Raw genomic sequence first — 17,491 nt, 5'->3', positions numbered from 1 at the left:
TCACACAGGGATCTGACCGCCCGCGCCCGTGGCGTCACACGCGGATCTGAGTGCCTGCGCCCATGGCATCACACAGGGATCTGACCGCCCGCGCCCGTGGCGTCACACACGGATCTGAGTGCCCGCGCCTATGGCATCACACGTGGATCTGAGTGCCCGCGCCCGTGGCATCACACTCACAACTCCCTTTCCATCCCTGCAAAACATCTCCACGTGGCAGCAGCGTTTCCAGAACAGAACTCACTGGCAGAACCGGCAGAACCAGCAGAGCCCCTCTCTGCTCTCCTCCGTGAGCGTCCTGCCTGACGAATGACGCCGTTATTCACCCAGGTCGGAAGCCACGGCGTCCTCAAAGTTAGAAACTCTACAGTAATTCCTGCCCTCCCACCGCCCCCCACAGCCCATGAGTCACTTCAGTCCAGGCCTCCGCCTGGCCTCTTCCGGCCCCCACATTGCACTCAGGCCCTCCTCCCTGGCTCTGTGATTTCAGCCGCCTCCTACCTGCTCTCTCTGCCCTCTTCACGGGGCTTTGAGGCTATTTCTGTAAAATACAGGCATTGCCTTCCTCCTAATACACAGTAGGTCTGTGTTTCTTTTTTTTTTTTTTTAATTTTTTAATTTTACTTTAAGTTCTGGGATACATGTGCAGAACGTGCAGGTTTGTTACATAGGTATACATGTGCCATGGTGGTTTGCTGCACCTGTCAACCCGCCATCTAGGTTTTAAGCCCCGCATGTAATAAGTATTTGTCCTAATGCTCTCCCTTCCCTTACCCCCACCCCCTGACAGACCCCAGTGTGTGTTGTTTCCCTCCCTGTGTCCATGTGCTCTCATTGTTCAACTCCCACTTATGAGTGAGAACATGCAGTGTTTGGTTTTCTGTTCCTGTGTTAGTTTGCTGAGGATGATGGTTTCCAGCTTCATCCATGTCCCTGCAAAGGACATGAACTCATTCTTTTTTATGGCTGCATAGTATTCCATGTTGTATATGTGCCACGGTTTCTTTATCCAGTCTATCACTGATGGGCATTTGGCTTGGTTCCAAGTCTTTGCTATCAAGTAGAGACTAAATTCCATAACATGCCACTCAGCAACCCATCCTCTGTAGGCACATATGCATCCAGGATGTGTGACCTTGGCACTTTTCTGAGTGTAAAATCTTTTTTATTTGTACAGCTGTATAAAAGAGCTAGTGATAGAGTCTCTCATAGGATGGTGGTGAGTGGACGAACATCGACAGAGTGTAAGAGTCATGGTTAGCTCGTAGTAGTCGTTGCGCAGTAAATGGAGATTGCTGATATTATTATTAGGCAGCACTTTTCTCTTCAGATTTGCCACCTGCAGGAGCCTGTGATCCAGCCAAAAGGAGCGCTCGTGTCTGCAAGCCTCCTGATTTGGTTGTTGGTGCTGGGCACCGTCCCGCAGGGCTCTGCTCCTCTCCGTGCGCCTGACAAAACGTACCATGTTTTTACAGACAGTCCTGTGCACTTTGCTCGCTCAGCATTTGCTGAGTAGATATGAGGAAGAAGTAAAATGTGTATTCCTGAACGAAATAGCGATTTAAGATACAGCAGTCCGTTAAGAACTGCTGTTTGGCCAACCGAGTTTGGGACAGTGAGATCTTTTATGCTGGAAGCTAAAATTCAGAAACTCCTTGACAGGTTTGTCTCTATGACTGATGACCGAGTTCCAGCAAACTGCCCTCCACATCCAAGTCAACGGGGTCCTATTAGCATGCACATTTCTCCCAGACCTAGTGCCTCCGAGTCCTGAGTCCCGTAGCAGTGTCTCTGGGAATCTGCATTTGCAAAGTCTCCCTCCGCAGATGTTTCTCATGCAGCCTAGAGTTTGTAAAGCACTCCAGTAGGTCAGATGGGGAAGGCATGGTGTGGTTCAGAGAAACCGGTCTGAGCCCACCTGGAATGTTTAGGAGACCAGCTGCAGAACACAGCCCTTAAATTTTTCCGTAACTGGCAAAAAGGTCAGGTGGTTCATAGGCATTTTGGAGATCCTTGCAAAACTGAAACAAGGGAACATGTAAATGTGAAAATAATTACATTTCAAGCCAGGGTGGGTGGTTTTAAAACCTTAAAAAAGAAGCAGCATGGCCTGTATGAAACCTTAGTGGGAGAAGCTGCTTCAGCCGCTGAGAATACAGGAACAGTATTTTCCAGGCAGTTGGAGCAGGCGACCCGCAGGAGCTGTCTCGGGGAAGCGGCGTTTAACCCCGCCGCATGTGTTTGTTTGGAAGGCTGGTGCTCTGTTAGGTGTTGGAGGCCAGCAGCAGAACTGGCTCTGGCTGTCGTAAGTCCGTTGGGAATGATTTGGGAAGACTGTTGACCAGAGGCCGGGGAATCGCCTCTCCAGAAGGCTCTGCAGCAGGAACCACGGCAGAGTTCAGGTTTCCCAGCTGCGCCTGTGATGCTTGTGGCTTCCCGGTGAGCACGTTCTCACTGAAGGGGTCCCGAGCCTGCCCTCATCTGCCTGTGGGTCCGGGATTGACCTGACTTCTCCTGTAGCAGCAGGCAACAGCTACTACATGGTGGGAATTCTGCAAAAACTGTATGGGGCCCTAGCCGGAGGGAGACAGATGCTAGACACATACCCCCCCCAGAAATAAAAACCAGGAAGGAGGATAGCCGCCTACCCCAGGTGCTCTCTAAGGCTCTGGAGCTGGACTGCCCAGGTTTAAATCCTTCAGCCGCCACTTACCGGCTGCTTGACTTCTTCCTGCGCCTCAGTTTACTGATCTCTGAAATGGGGATGAAAATACCCCCTATCTCTTAGGGTTGTTGTGAGGATTGAACGCTTGGACTAGAGTAAGCACTGCGTTTACTACTGTGTGGGTCTCTCTCCTCTCTCTTTCCTCGCCCGCCGCCCTCTCCCCACATAGCTGTCTAATCCCATTTCTGTTGTTTCCTTCAGCCTGTTTCCTATGATACCTTGATCCCGCCCACCATTTGTTTTTGTTTTTGTTTTCCCAGGCCTTCGGCTCCAGAGCTGACCCAGGGAGGATCTGCACACTGGGCTTCTTGATAGGCATCTTTTAAGGGAACAGGCCCGGAGGGCAGGTGGGGCTTCCAGCATCCAGGTCTTGCTTGTGGGCACTAACACCAGCTTTGCGTTCTGCCGGTATTTTGTCTGTTGATCTCACACTGGAGCCTGTCAGCATTTGTCGAGCCCTTTAACTTTCAGTAGGGACATTTCTTAGGCAAGGTGTTCCCTTAAATGCTTCTTTGCCTTCTTATTCCAGCCTTTAACTGAGTGGAAGCAGTTGTGCCAATTTTCTTCCTGAAGGAGGAGGAATGCATTTGCCTCCTCGCGGTGGGCTTGTAGCCTCCCTCGCCCTGGGTCCCTCTTACCTCTGCAGCCGTGTGGCGTCTCTCACCGCAGGCTCATGCACGCTCGTGCTTTCTCCTATGACTCGCTGGGAGTGAAGTAATTACATAATTTTAGGAGTCTGATAGAATTGTGTTCCTAGGAAGACAGACACACAGGTGTCCTCCCAAGCCATAAGCATCTCCTTTTTCATCCCAGGGTTCTGGGTAGCGTAGGTCACCGTCTCGATTACAGTCCCCTGTGTCATCGGCTGGGTGGAGCCGGGGTGCGGTTGCAGTGCGAGCGGCAGGTGGACCTCTGCATTCTGCTGAACCGGGGACAAGGGGGTAGCAAGCTGCAGAACTCTTTTAAGGTTCCAAAGAGATTCTCAGAAATCTGTGTTCTTATGAATTTAGTTTGTGAGTACGGAAAGTCTTTGTTCTCTTAGAAAGCGAAATGTTGATTGCTGTTTAGTTTTGTTTTCCTTTATGGTAATTGGCCCCTCATTAATCTGACCTCTGTGGCAATACCGTATTTATGTATGAGAGTCCTACTTTCTTCTCCGGGTATCTTTGGCTGTGTTGTTACAATGGTGGTGATTGCGGAGGCTTTGGTTGTAAAATAGGGAACTCATTCACAAAGGCCAAAAAATCATAAAGGTGTATCCTGGGTCAGATTCTCCCTCCACTCCTGTGCCCCCGGCCTCCAGCCACCTGGTTCCTTTCCCTGTGGACGCCCACTGGGTTAGCATTTTGCATTTCCTTCCAGATTTATTTTATGCACATACGAATATATGTTATCTCCCCCTTTTAAACAGATGGTAGCATACTATATATGCACAATGTTCAGCATCCTGCGTTTTATACTCGGCAATGCATCTTGGAGATCTGTGTGTATGAGTATATTAAGAGGTGTCTGATTCTTTTTTATAGCTGCAGAATATTCCCTCACATGGATGTACCCAGATTTACTTAAGTGCTTTCCCATAGATGGGGAATTCAGCTTCCTCATGGTTTTTGAAACGAAGGTTCTGGATGAAAATAAACAAGTAGAATCCATGCTGACCGGATGCAGCTTAGGCAAAGTCGAGAGACTGAGCATGGTCTTGTGTTGTGTGTTGGGGATTTTTCGCTTGATCTTAGCCAAAAGGCCGAGAAGCGACGCGTCAGGATTTTTCTGTAAAATCATACAGGTCTTCAGTGGAACATTCGGCTTTGCCTATGTACTTTTGGCCGTCCTCAAATAATCAAGGAGGAGCATGGTGGACATTCTTTCAATGGACTATTTGACATGCTCTTGGGTCTCCTATCTTGGAAAATAATTAGTTTGTTTGTCTGAATCCAGCCAGATAAATGTAGATTCATAAGCTTGGTAAAGGGAAATGAAGAGTTGGTACCCATTATTTGGAATGGGATTTGTTCAGGGTCAGGAACACTTTCCCAGGTGATAGATAACTGACTTTTCTATCAGTTCTTATTTAATAGACACATGTGACCTCATAAATACTTGTTTAATTGGATGGGAAACTTGATCAAAGGATTCTAAAGTATGGTAAAGACGGACCTACCTATATACTAATGTATACATTGTACTGAAGTATGTATATTAAAGCCATACGATGTGATGTTTGAACTAGCAGAACATTGGAAGATGAAAGTCGTAATTTAGGAAGGTATAAGTCATAAAGTTAGTTTTTTTGGTTTTTGTTTTGTTTTGTTTTTCTTGAGACAGAGTCTCACTTTTATTGTCCAGGCTGGAGTGTAGTGGCATGATCTCAGCGCACTGTAACCTCCACCTCTGAAGTTCAAGTGAGTCTCCTGCCTCAGCCTCCCAAGTAGCTGGGATTACAGGCACCCCCACCACGCCCAGCTAATTTGTATTTTTAGTAGACGGGGTTTTGCTGTATTGGGCAGGCTGGTCTCGAACTCCTGACCTCAAGTGATCCGCCCACCTCAGCCTCCCAGTATAAAGTTACTTTTATGCTTCCTTTTGAAGTACTACTTTTAATGACCTTGAAAATCTTATTTGTAGCTAAATACAAATCTGGAAATATAAATATATTTAGTAGATGAATCTAACCTGTTAGCAAAATTTTTGAGTAGCTGAGAAACAAATGCTTTTTGGGTCTGCGGAGGAGAAAATGACCTTGTGTACCGGGAACCTGCCCAGGGACCCACTTTGTTGGACTCTGGAGAATCAATCCCACACCCTTCAGGACAGGCAGAGGCACTTCCACATTGGATGCCTCTGGGAGAGTTTCTTTACGTTTTGTCTGTTTTGAGCATATTCTTTCTTGTTTGATTCCTTTAGCAGTTAGGTTAAATATTGGTCAAGTCTTATAATATTAGAAAGAAACGATGTCTATTTAACGTTGTTCAAAAATAATCCCTGTAAACCTCCTAGCATTCCTTTAAATTCTATATTCTTTAAATTATAGGGGAATTAAACATTTAAAAAGTTAAGACTGACAATCATGATAATTGATTTGGGAACCAATCAAAAGTTCAAAATGATGAATGGCAATGATAGTATGTGTGTCTGAGCACCTGCTGTCCCTGTTCAGAGCACCTGAGATACACCAATATATTGGCTTAACTCTAAATTGGAACCCCACGTTTAGCAACTAACATACTCCTTCTTCACCGTGTCTACTCGATGATGAAAAGTCAGAGCTGGCGGAGCTCGCACCAGATTTAGGACCATTTTGTGTTTGGTTGTTGGTATTTAGCTTCATGAAGTTACGGTTTTGGTGGGGAGGGAGGATGTGATTCAAAATTCTTCAGATGTTGTGAGATGACATGGATGGTAATGGGACTCACCGCGTTATTTTCTTTCCCTCCCTCCCTTCCTCCCGCCCTTCCTCCCTCCCTCCCTTCCTTTCTTCCTCCCTTCCTCCCTCCCTCCCTTCCCTCCCCCCTCCCCTTCCTTCCTCCCTTCCTCCCTCCCTCCCTTCCCTCCCTCCCTCCCTTCTTCCCCTTCCTTCCTTCCTTCCTTCCCTCCCTCCCTCCTTCCCCTTCCTTCCTTCCCTCCCTCCCTTCTTCCCCTCCCTTCCTTCCTTCCCTCCCTCCTTCCCCTTCCTTCCTTCCTCCCTCCCTCCCTCCCTCCCTTCCCTCCCTCCCTCCCTTCTTCCCCTTCCTTCCTTCCTTCCTTCCTTCCTTCCTTCCTTCCTTCCTTCCCTCTCTCTCTCTCTCTCTTTCTCTCTTTCTTTTCTTCTTTCTTGACAGCATCTCACTCTGTCACTTAGGCCAGAGTGCATTGGTGCAATCACTGATCACTGCAACCTTGACCTCCCAGATGTGAGCGATCCTCCCACCTCAGCCTCTCAAGTTGCTAGGACCATGGGCACCTGCTACCATGCCAGGCTAATTTTGTATTTTTTGTAGAGACAAAGTTTCTTCATATTGGCCAGGCTGGTCTCAAACTTCTGGACTCAGGCAATCCTCCTGCCTCGGCCTCCTGAGTAGCTAGGACTACTGGTGCATGCCACCATGCCAGGCTAATTTTGTATTTTTTGTAGAGACGAGGTCTTACCATGTTACCCAGGCTGATCTTCAACTCCTGGGCTCAAGCAATTTGCTTGCCTTGGCCTCCCAAAGAGCTGGGATTACAGTCATGAGCCACCGTGCCCAGCCACCATGTTATTTTCATCTTAGTTCTCAATGAGGAAACCAAAGCAGAGCTGGATTCAGGGGTCAGAGTCCATGGGTCACCATCTATTAATGGAGCTCTTAACTCTTGATTCCTGGTTCAAAGTGTTTTTTTCCCTTAACTATTGATTTGGTGTCAAATTTTCTTCTTTTAACTGGTTCCAAATTTATTCTCTCCGTAGCCAGAGCTCCTTGAAACTTTTGCTGCTGTTAAATCCAGACTTCTTTTCTTTTTCAGAGTTTCATGGCTGTGAAGCCAGGTCATCACAAGGCATGACTGTAATTATGAAACAGGGTGTGATAGTCATCAGGTCCCACTTTTTAGTGGGATCTTTTAGACATTGCTACATAAGTGACTTTTCCATGGCATAGCCAAAGTCTACAGGCCACAGACTGAATTCAAAACAAAGTAACTCCAAACTGATAAGTTGACACGTTTCCTAGAGAAGGGCCTTGTCCATGTACACTGCTCATAAACCTTGTTTTTGAGGTTTACTGGTTCCGTTTAGCTGTGACGTTTGACTTTCTTTCATTGAAGGTTGCCTTTACTTGGTGTTGGGTGGAGCACATCGTGAAGGCTTAGATGTGGGCCCTGAGGTCCCACCCCAAGCTCCGATACATTCCCTTAACCCCAGAGCTGTTCTTAGGACAGGGGGATGCCCGGTCTCTCTTTCAGCCAATCCTGCTCCAATGCTAATCTTTTCCTACAGTCCTTCTTCTTCTTTTATTTTTAGGGTGGAGTATCTCTGTTTTTCCAAACCCTCACTTTATTTGAACCCCTTTTATCCCTGCCTTTTTATATTTCAAGCATTTGTGTCTGTGATGAGACTAAAGACTCCTCTAAAGTCCTCTCTTCCATATGGCTGCTATTTTGTTTTTGTTTTTTAATGTATAAAGGAATGTTTTCCGCCATGTTGGGGATGCTCTATTACTGTTGTCCTTCTGTTTCTTTGTTGGTAAGATCTGTTCGTACCTCTTTTCTCCGCTTCTTCCCATGCAGGGCTGCAGACCCCTATTCCAGAGGTCATTGTCGATGTGGAGTCCATGGACATCTTCCCAGTGGGCTGGTGTGAAGCCAATTCTTACCCTTTGACTACACCACACAAAACAGTCTGTAAGTGGTTCCCAGTTGAGGGGGGTGGTGGATGACACCAGTAATTTTCGTGAGTAAATCGGCAGCTTCAGAAAGAAATTATAACCACGTTCTAAAGAACAAATAAGATTTTTGCTTTTCCACTGAGAACCCATGTTTTCGTGATCTCATTTAATCTTTAAGTGTTTGTATGAAATGATATCACAGGTTGACAAACTTTAACAGTGAGGGACAGTTGAAAGTCACAGAGAGGCGGAGAAAAAATACCTGAAACATCACTCTCAGTTTTTTATCCAATTCATTGTTTCGATGTGAAAAAAATAAGTTAGATACTATATTATTGTGTTATCATTTATTTAAAAGAACTGATTTTTCTCATGTAGCTTCTCCTAACAGAATCATAATTGGTTCCAATAATTTACTGACATTCTTATAAACACTTAGCCAGGCGAGGCACAGTGCCTCATTCCTGTAATCTCAGCACTTTGGGAGGCTAAGGCAGGAGAATGCTTGAGCCCAGGATTTTGAGACCAGCCTGGGCAACACAGTGAGATACTGTATATACATGAGAAAAGAAGTACATATATAAGTAAATTAGTCCATCAGGGTGGCACATGTCTCCAGCTACTCTGGAGGCTGAGGTAGGAGGGTTGCCTGAGCCCAGGAGGTCAGCACTGCAGTGAGCAAAGATGGCATCCAAGCACCAGTAGACTCCAGCGTGGGTGACAGAGTGAGATTCTGTCTCAAAAAATAAATAAACAGTCTACTCTTAACAGTAACTAATAGCTGATATTTCAGCTGTACTTTATAAAGCGTATTACCACACATCTCTTTGGTTACAGAAATACCAAATAACCAATATTAACAGTTAAACAACCCAGTAGTACATGCCCATTCATACATGTGTGCACACACACGCATGCACATTTAAATACATGCAACAATTTTTTTTTTAGACAGAGTTTCGCTCTTGTTGCCCAGGCTGGAGCGCAATGGCCCGATCTCAGCTCCTGCAACCTTCCACCTCCCGGGTTCAAGTGATTCTGCTGCCTCAGCCTCCCGAGTAGCTGAGATAACAGGCATGCGCCACCATGCCCAGCTAATTTTGTATTTTTGGTAGAGACGGGGTTTCACCATGTTGGTCAGGCTGGTCTCTAACTCCTGACCTCAAGTGATCCGCCTGCCTTGGCCTCCCAAAATGCTGGGATTACACTGTGGCTGTGCCTGGCCAACCGTGTGTTTTAACATATTATTGTAGGTTATTATCACAAAATGGTACCATTTTAAAATCTTCTAGCCTAATAAATCATTGCACTTATTATTCTACCCTAATGCATATCAGAAGTGTTATTTAAAATGATGAGTCCTTAGAGATTACAGGTTTAACTGTTAAAGAGATTCCGTCTCTGTCATTTTCTTGGTGGAATTTAGGCACCAACTTAACTTCTTCCTAACAGCCTGTTCTGTGGCCACTTCTGAAGACTCTCACAACATTGCTGGAAACACAGTTCCATTGCATAGCTGACTTCACGTTCCCCAGTGGCAACAGAGTTTCAGGGCTCCTTTAGTTAGCATTATTAAGAGCACCAGAGGACATTATGTGTGTGAAACAAGCAGGTAGTTCACATTAGAGACAGCTGGATTCTATGGGATTCTCCTTTTCCTAAACCATCCTGCTCAATGGATCTCATTCAGTTGGAGTAATAGTTTCCCCTTACTTAAAAATATTTCTAAAACATTGAGTGTACAACAATTATTTTAATCTCGAGGACATTCTTTTCCCCTGTCTCTTAAAATGATGCAGATTCTGGCCAGGCTTGGTGGCTGACGTCTCTAATCCCAGCACATTGGGAGGCCGAGACAGGTGGATCACCTGAGGTCAGGAGCTCGAGACCAGCCCGGCCAACATGGCACAACCGCATCTCTACTAAAAATACAAAAAATTAACCAGGCATAGTGGTACATACCTGTCATTCCGGCTACTCGGAGGGCTGAGGCACGAGAATCGCTTGAATCTGGGAGGCAGAGGTTGCAGTGAACTGAGATCATGCCACTGCATTCCAGCCTGGGCGACAGAGTGATACTCTGCTCTGTCTCAAAAAAAAAAAAAAAAAATGCTGCAGATTCTGACCTTGCTCAGCCAGCATGGCCAATAGGTTCTCCCCAACCTGAGTGTTGTCCTGGGGTTGGGGTTCCAATCCCCTTTGTCCTTGTTGTCCCTCAAACAGAACCTGATGTCCTAGATCCTTTTCCTCCCCCCTTCACATGGATTTGGGAGGGTGCAGGTGCTTTGGGGTTTTCTGTAGCACAATCACGTACAGGTTAAGGTAAACGCTGTAAAGTTTCCTCGTTCCTTAGGATTTTGGATCTGTCTGTTGTGCTTGGCTCTTTCCCAGGGGGTCAGGCGTCCTCACCCCGTTAACAAAGACCAGGGGAGACAAGTATTCCAAACTCACTTTTCACCTGACAGATCCTTAGTGTGGACCTTTTTGTAGTAATAACTGGAGTTGAATGTCCAATAGTCAAGAGTAGGTGGGATCTTATTGAGTATTTTTCTTATTTATTTTTGCTTGCATTTCTTGCACATACATTTTGCTTTAAAGAGGCAAACTCCAACTCCAAACCTGCCAGACTCTAGCAGCTTTAGAAGTTTTTTTGGAATTAATGTATGCTTATGTTGGAAGATGTAGGATTATCTGAGCCAAAGTTAGTAGATGCCAAAAGCTTTGGTCTATTTTTGTTAAGGTGATCCGAATCAGTTATAAATATAAACTGGAAATGTTCTTATCCAAATAAATCACTATTTGCTCATTTATGTCAATGTTTGACCAGGCATATTTGTGAGCTCCTGGTTCTCCTTTTGTGAATAACATGTTTGAGTTGACATGCATGCCTCTGACAGCACTTCAGGAGAGTACTGTGATGGTCACATGATTTGCTTCATCACAATTTTTCTCGGAAAAAAATCATTCTGGATAATTGCTTGCAACAATTGATCTGAACGTGTGTGCTTACGTGAGATACAGCAGGTGTACCCTTTTGCTTTCTTAGATGCACATTTAAAAATGAAGTAGCTAGTGTAATGATCAGATTACATGAACTAAGTTGTACTAAGATCTGACATCTGGTGAGTTAATGTCTGTCCTATACTAGAAGAAACTGATAGGAAATTGTGGCATGAGTGACATAACTTTTCAGCATTTAAATTACTACTTTAAAATGGGTACCTTTTTACTTTATAACCTATTTTTAAAAATGGATTTGCCCCACTAACAAAGCTGACTTTCTTTTTTCCCCTTTGCCTTTTCTACAGCACAAAAGAAGAGAAAGATTGCAGTTGTGCAACCAGAGAAACAGTACGTGCTTTTTTCCTCCCCGACTGTACTGTATACCGATGAACTGTAGTGTCTTTATGGAGGATGGGAAGCATGGCTGTTTTTATTGGTGTTATCTAGCAAATAGCACCCAAGTAGAGGTAGCAGTAGAACACAGTGGCTGTTATTTGTTGTGTACCCGTTATGTGCAGGACACAGTGCCTTCTCCCCAGCGCAGTCACAGTCCAAATTCCCATGGCTCACTTTTTATTCCACTTCGACGTACCTGGGGAGGGCCCCTGACCTACACACTGAGAGAAATGGCTGTCTGTGCTCGCGATTCTCAGCGTCTGCAGGGGCCCCACGTGGCAGGTGCAGTTTCGACTCGCAGCCCCTCACCACACTCAGAATGCTGCTTCTTACTCACCTCTCCTAGAGTAGCCCAGGTTTGGAGGCAGAAAACTTCAGTCCAACCCCAGCTCTGCTGAGTGAACCTGAGCAAGTAGCATTGGTTCTCTGCCTTTCAGTGCTCTGGTTTATAAAATATGATTTGGGGTACTTAGGAAGATTAAATTAGATTCCATTTGAAAAAAAGTGTAGGCCTTAAGTTGTAGGCTGAACAAATACAGATTATGCCCTGTCCCCCATTTCAATTGTGATTTCCTATGGAAAGAGGGTGTCCCGCATTTCGGTTGTGACTTTATGTGGAAAGAGGGTGTTAGCAAAGTGTGTCCAGGCAGGCAGTGTGGTTTTGGAAAGTTGTGACTGCTAGTCACATTTGTAGATACTGGAAAGTATTTAAAATAATGCTAAAATGTGCATTCCATGCCACGTGATTCTGCTTTCTTAAGTAAATAAAAATGCGCTGGTGGAAAGACAGCTGAAAACGTGCAGTAGTCGAGTTTAAATTTAAATAAAATGAAACTGAACTGTAACTGCACCATTGGAATGAGAAGAACCGTTCTGTAGGTGTTTTTTGTGGGTGTGCTTCTAAATGCAGTGTATGCAGCTCATAACCAGACTCCATGTTATCCACCTGATGTTGAAGTAGAGAGATTTCGTAACACACCTGTGACTGAATCCAGACTTGAATTCATCACTCCTACTAATGCGCAGCCCATAGATCAACGGTTCTCACCTTTCCCGTGTGTCGGTCACTTAGAGAGCTTGGAACACACGGATTGCTGGGCCCCATCCTCAAAATTTCTGATTCAGAATGTCTGAGATGGGGCCCAAGAATCTGCATTTCCAACAAGTTCACAGGTAGTGTCAATGCTGTGGGTCTGGGGGCCCCTCTTGGAGAACCACTGCATAGATGGCCTTGCTACGATCTCTTGTAAAGGTTGACTTTGAGCTTAAGGAGCTTTTCAACCATGTGGTTTCTATGCCACCAACCTAGACACCCCCGTGAAGCCTAGTGCGCCTCTTTTCCCCTAAGGCTGCATTTTAAAACACCTATTTATTCAGCAGCATTTTTACTGAACTGTAACAGAACTGTGTCCTGGACTAAGCCTGTATTGCATTTGAAGACTCGCCAGTTTATAGATTTTCTTTTAGGGTCTTATTTTTAGTGTGGCCATGACTCACAGGGGCCCGGAGGTCAGAAATCAAAGGTTAGTGGAAAGTGGTTTTCAATTAGACATCGAAGTGGAAAAGTCTGACTTTAATCCAATGTAAGATAACGTTTCTTCATGTTTAAAATATAATTGAAGGCAGTATTACAATTCCATAGCAAGAGACAAGGCCAGAAGCAACCTGGGAGAAACTCACTGCTCAGTGCCAGCCGCTCAGGGGCAGATGTCTCAGGCTTTCCAGGGCCGTCCAAAGAATTGGACAACTACTTTTCTGAAATGCTGTTTTCATCTGGTCTTACTGGCATTGCTCCCATGCACACATTCTATTCTATGGTCCTCTTATCTGAGATTTCTGGAAGAGTCCTTTTAAATTGTGATAAGACTTTGGAATGTAGTAGTTCCTTCTAAAGCTTGCGGTGCCTGATAGTTTTATTTTCTCTGTTGACAGATTGCCGCCCACAGTGCCTGTTAAGAAAATACCTCATGACCTTTGTTTATTCCCTCACCTGGACACCACAGGTAACGGTCCCATTTAGGGGTCTCTGTGCCTTCCCAAGTGCAGCCGGCAGCAGAGACATGTACCTGTTTCTAGGTCACTGTGAATACATCTCAGCGTTGAGCCTGTTCCGTTTTTCTCCATTGCCACTCATGAACGGATACCTACTTTTTAAAAAGAAAAGTTTCTAAGCTAAATTCTCTGTGCCTCTTCTTTTCTGCTTTTTGGCCAGTAGTTCTAGATAGCTCTAGTCTATAGAAAAACAGTTTATGTGTGACTTGCAAATTAGGAGCCAAATTAGGGCTGTGTATCATGGGGAAAAGGAAAGTGTTGAAAATATCATCTCATTAGGCAATTTCTTTTTTGACATTTTATTTCGGTTCCACTTGCATTTTTCCACTTACTGTTAGTATTTAAGTCGCCTCTGGCTTTTGAATTGTTCCTTAAAACCCTCTAACGAGCTGGTTGTGAACAATATGTGTTTTTTAATGTGTAAAGTCATCCTACAATAACCTTTGGAAATACGTTTGTGAGCTACCCTCTGACTATGAAGTCTGGTAATAGACACGTTTGTACTTTGTCATACTTGATTAAAAAGTCTATTCTCTAAGCCAAAATGAAACCTGCTCTGAATTCCAGGATTAAAACCAACATGTCATGGAAGAATCCTACTAGGAGATTATCTTGGTAGTAAAGAGCTGTTTTATAAGTAGATTTAACTAAAATTTTGTTTTTTCTACAGGCCTGGTAATCTAAAGGCAGAGTAATCCTACCAAAAAATTTCCATGTAAATTCTGCTGTGGACTTCATTATTTTGACTATTTTATATAAGTCAAACTTTAGAATGGTTTTAAAAGAACCTTGCCAGCTACACTTTCATAGTCTATAATTGTAATTTTACTCCTTTTCTTTTATATCCAGAAGAATAACATGTCTGCCTCCTACCTCTGCTGGTTCTTAGTTGAAGTCTTTATGAGAACAAGCCTTCCTAGACTGTTAAATTACCATCCCAAATTAATAGCAGTGGTTTTGCAGAAATTCCACTGTGAGTGTTGCTTCGCTTGGCGCTTGGGTAGAGTCAGGGTGGGGGCGGTGACTCCCTTAGCCAGAAGTGAAACCTCGTTCTACATTTATAGACATTAAGAAACTTTAGGCCCGGCATGGTGGCTCATGCCTGTAATTCCAGCACTTTGGAAGGCTGAAGCAGGCAGATTCCTTGAGCTCAGGAGTTCAAGACCAGCCTGGCCAACGTGGTGAGACCTCATCTCTACTAAAAATACAAAAATTAGCCAGGCATGGTGGCACGTGCCTGTAATCCCAGCTACTCAGGAGTCTGAGGCAGGAGAATCACTTGAACCCAGGAGGTGGAGGTTGCAGTGAGCCGAGATTGCACCACTGCACTCCAGCGTGGGCAACAAAGTGAGACCCTGTCTCAAAACCAAAACAAAAAAAAAAAGTTTCTTTTTTTTTTGAGACAGAGTTTTGCTCTTTTCGCTTTTTCACAATCACATTCATGAAAGCACTGTTGACAGTCCTGAGAAAGTAGAAACAACTAAATATCCATCAGTAAGAGACTAGACGGCTAAATGATACTGTATTAATTCAACAGAGTCAAATAAGTAAAAAAATGAATGAACTTTCTAGATCCGCATTTACCAACTTGGATATATCTCAGAAACTTCTTGTGAAGCAAACAAACAAAATCTTGCAGGAAATCATTTATGGAATATGTTTAAAATATCATATATTGTCATGCTTCTGTCTGTGGTGAAGCTGACACACTTGTGTGGCATGATGGACACCAGATTCAGGGTTGTGGTGACTTCTGGGGGTGCAGGTTAGGGGGGTCACTGGGGTGGGTGACACACAGGATTTCACTGTGTAGTCAATGTTTTTGTCCTTGAACTATATAATGATTCTGGAGTGGTCATTGTCTTAGCTTTCATGTCTTTTCGTGTGTCTTGAATACTGCATCATAAACAGAAAAGTTTGTTTATATGGCAGAAAGTATGATCAGAATTTCTAAGGCATCATTAAGGATATCAAATGTTGCTTGTAGGCACATGCATGCTTCTGTGTGTGGTGAAGTTGACACACTTGTGTGGCATGAGGAACACCAGATTCATGCAATCTGGAAAAATTAACCAGAATTTCTAAGGTATCATTAAGGATATAAAATGTCCTGCTATTAGGACACAGCACCTCTTTCTCAAAAGAAGAAAATCATCTGTTTTTCTTTGCTCCTCTGTCACAATTTTCAACCAGAGTGCGGCTTCCTAATTACAGTTCTAACGACACTGGCCGTCACGGTTGTTGTGTTCATTTTGGGTTCCATTGCTTTTATTATGCCTGACTCCCCATCAGCCAAGATCTTGGACAGCTCTGTGTGCTCCTTTTCCCTGACCATGTGGATGAAGCAAGGGTCTTGGGGCCCCCTAGAGTCTGGGGCTGTGGTCCTAAGCATGGGCTGTGTTGCTCTCCCCTACAGGAACCGTCAACGGGAAATACTGCTGTCCTCAGCTCTTCATCAACCACAGGTGTTTCTCAGGCCCTTACCTGAACAAAGGAAGGATCGCAGAGCTACCTCAGTCGGTGGGACCGGGCAAATGCGTGCTGGTTCTTAAAGAGGTAAAACCCGTGCACAATCCCCTTGGCTTATTTTAACAGGATTTGTCAAAAAGCTGTGGGCCCAGTTTCTGAAGGAGGGAACAGACATCGGAAGCAATTCAGTTGGCATTTACCGAGACCTCCTTTCTCTCTGTCCTGGGGGCTGAAGCCAGAGACACACAAACAGAAAAATGATGCTCTGACCCATGAAAGACTCCCCGTCTAGGGGGAGGGGACACACATCTGCCGCCCCTCGAATTAGGGGGAAACGTTGCACTAGATTTGAATGAAGTGCTTTGGAAACACAGAGGGAAGATTGTGTGTGGATTGAGGGCCTAGGATTGGAGTTGAGGTTTCTAAAGAGGTAAACCAGCCTGGAATGGCACAGAGGACTTCACGAGGCAGCAGAGGGTATTATCACTGAGAATGGTGCTCCTTGGCCAGGTCATGGTGCTGTGCCATCTTTTTGTTTCATCCATCTCTTCCCAGCACCTGGTACGTGCACACGGGAGGTAATGGTAAGTATTTCAATGGTCTCCAGGTACTTTGATGAGGTTTGTGTCATGGGTCACATCCAGGCCTGTCACTTGGAGGCTGTGGCTCCCCATTTGTCCTGCTGCCTTCGGGCGACGACCTGCAGAGAGAGGTGAATCCTGAGGATGTTGATGAAGGCTTCTGCTCCGTTGCATTTTTCTAGCATAGCCTCAGACAGTGCTTGGAGACAGATTGGAAATTTGGAATAGTTTCCAAACTCTTCCTGGAACTCTCTCTGCTCTTTTCTTACACATATCAGTGCTTTCTCTGAAGAAAGAAGATACCAAATGGATACTGTCTATTGCCACTGTACCATGATGAATGTTTCTTAAAATTCTGCAGGCACAGCAATCCATTGATCCATTGAACAAATGTTTGTTAGGTAACTTTGAGGAGCCAGGCACCATTGGAAGCATTGGATTAAAAAAGAAATAGGCTCTGCCTTTTGCCTGTTGGGTTTCCTGCTCTTGTTAGGGAGATGATGTAATCCTCAGCTTGATGTACAGTTGGGGGTCTGAGAGAGAGGCAGAAACACAGTGCCCTGGGAGCAGAGTGGAGGACAGATATATGGCAAGTAATATTTCATCTGGCTTAGGCAGAGTGCGTAGGATCCTGATTGCACAGTGTGGTCATGGCCACACAGGTGGGCATTCAAGGTATGTTCCAGAAAGGAAAGTCAGGTATGGCTGGAGCTTAGGAACTTAGGCTGGAGATAAACAGTGGCATAAAAGGATGCATTAGATTTTGAGAAGAAAAACAGGAAGCTGGCCTGCCTTGACACTTCAGTATGAGGTTGGATGGAGCAAAGTGGATGGGACCTGCTTGTGAAAGGCCTTCTCTGGTATTTTAAGTGATTTGGACTTGAATCAATGGATAGAGCACCCCAGAGGGATGCTACACGAGAGTC

The 17,491-nt window shown here is 44.9% G+C and overlaps 1 protein-coding gene across 6 annotated transcripts in view; it reads left to right on the top strand.

The window, feature by feature from the left end:
* Window positions 1–17,491, top strand: part of SFMBT2 (Scm like with four mbt domains 2) — a 250,410-nt gene that overhangs the window by 196,059 nt on the left and 36,860 nt on the right. For all 6 annotated transcript variants that reach the window (XM_077945707.1, XM_028825950.2, XM_028825951.2 and 3 more), the window contains 4 exons: window positions 7,967–8,080; window positions 11,373–11,415; window positions 13,396–13,466; window positions 15,932–16,071. In XM_077945707.1, coding sequence (XP_077801833.1) covers window positions 7,967–8,080; window positions 11,373–11,415; window positions 13,396–13,466; window positions 15,932–16,071 — 368 coding nt within the window. The remainder of the gene's footprint in view (window positions 1–7,966; window positions 8,081–11,372; window positions 11,416–13,395; window positions 13,467–15,931; window positions 16,072–17,491) is intronic.

Source organism: Macaca mulatta, chromosome 9, assembly GCF_049350105.2.
Source record: "Macaca mulatta isolate MMU2019108-1 chromosome 9, T2T-MMU8v2.0, whole genome shotgun sequence".
In the NCBI taxonomy this organism is placed as follows: domain Eukaryota; kingdom Metazoa; phylum Chordata; class Mammalia; order Primates; family Cercopithecidae; genus Macaca; species Macaca mulatta.
This window is presented reverse-complemented; position numbering and strand designations above follow the sequence as displayed.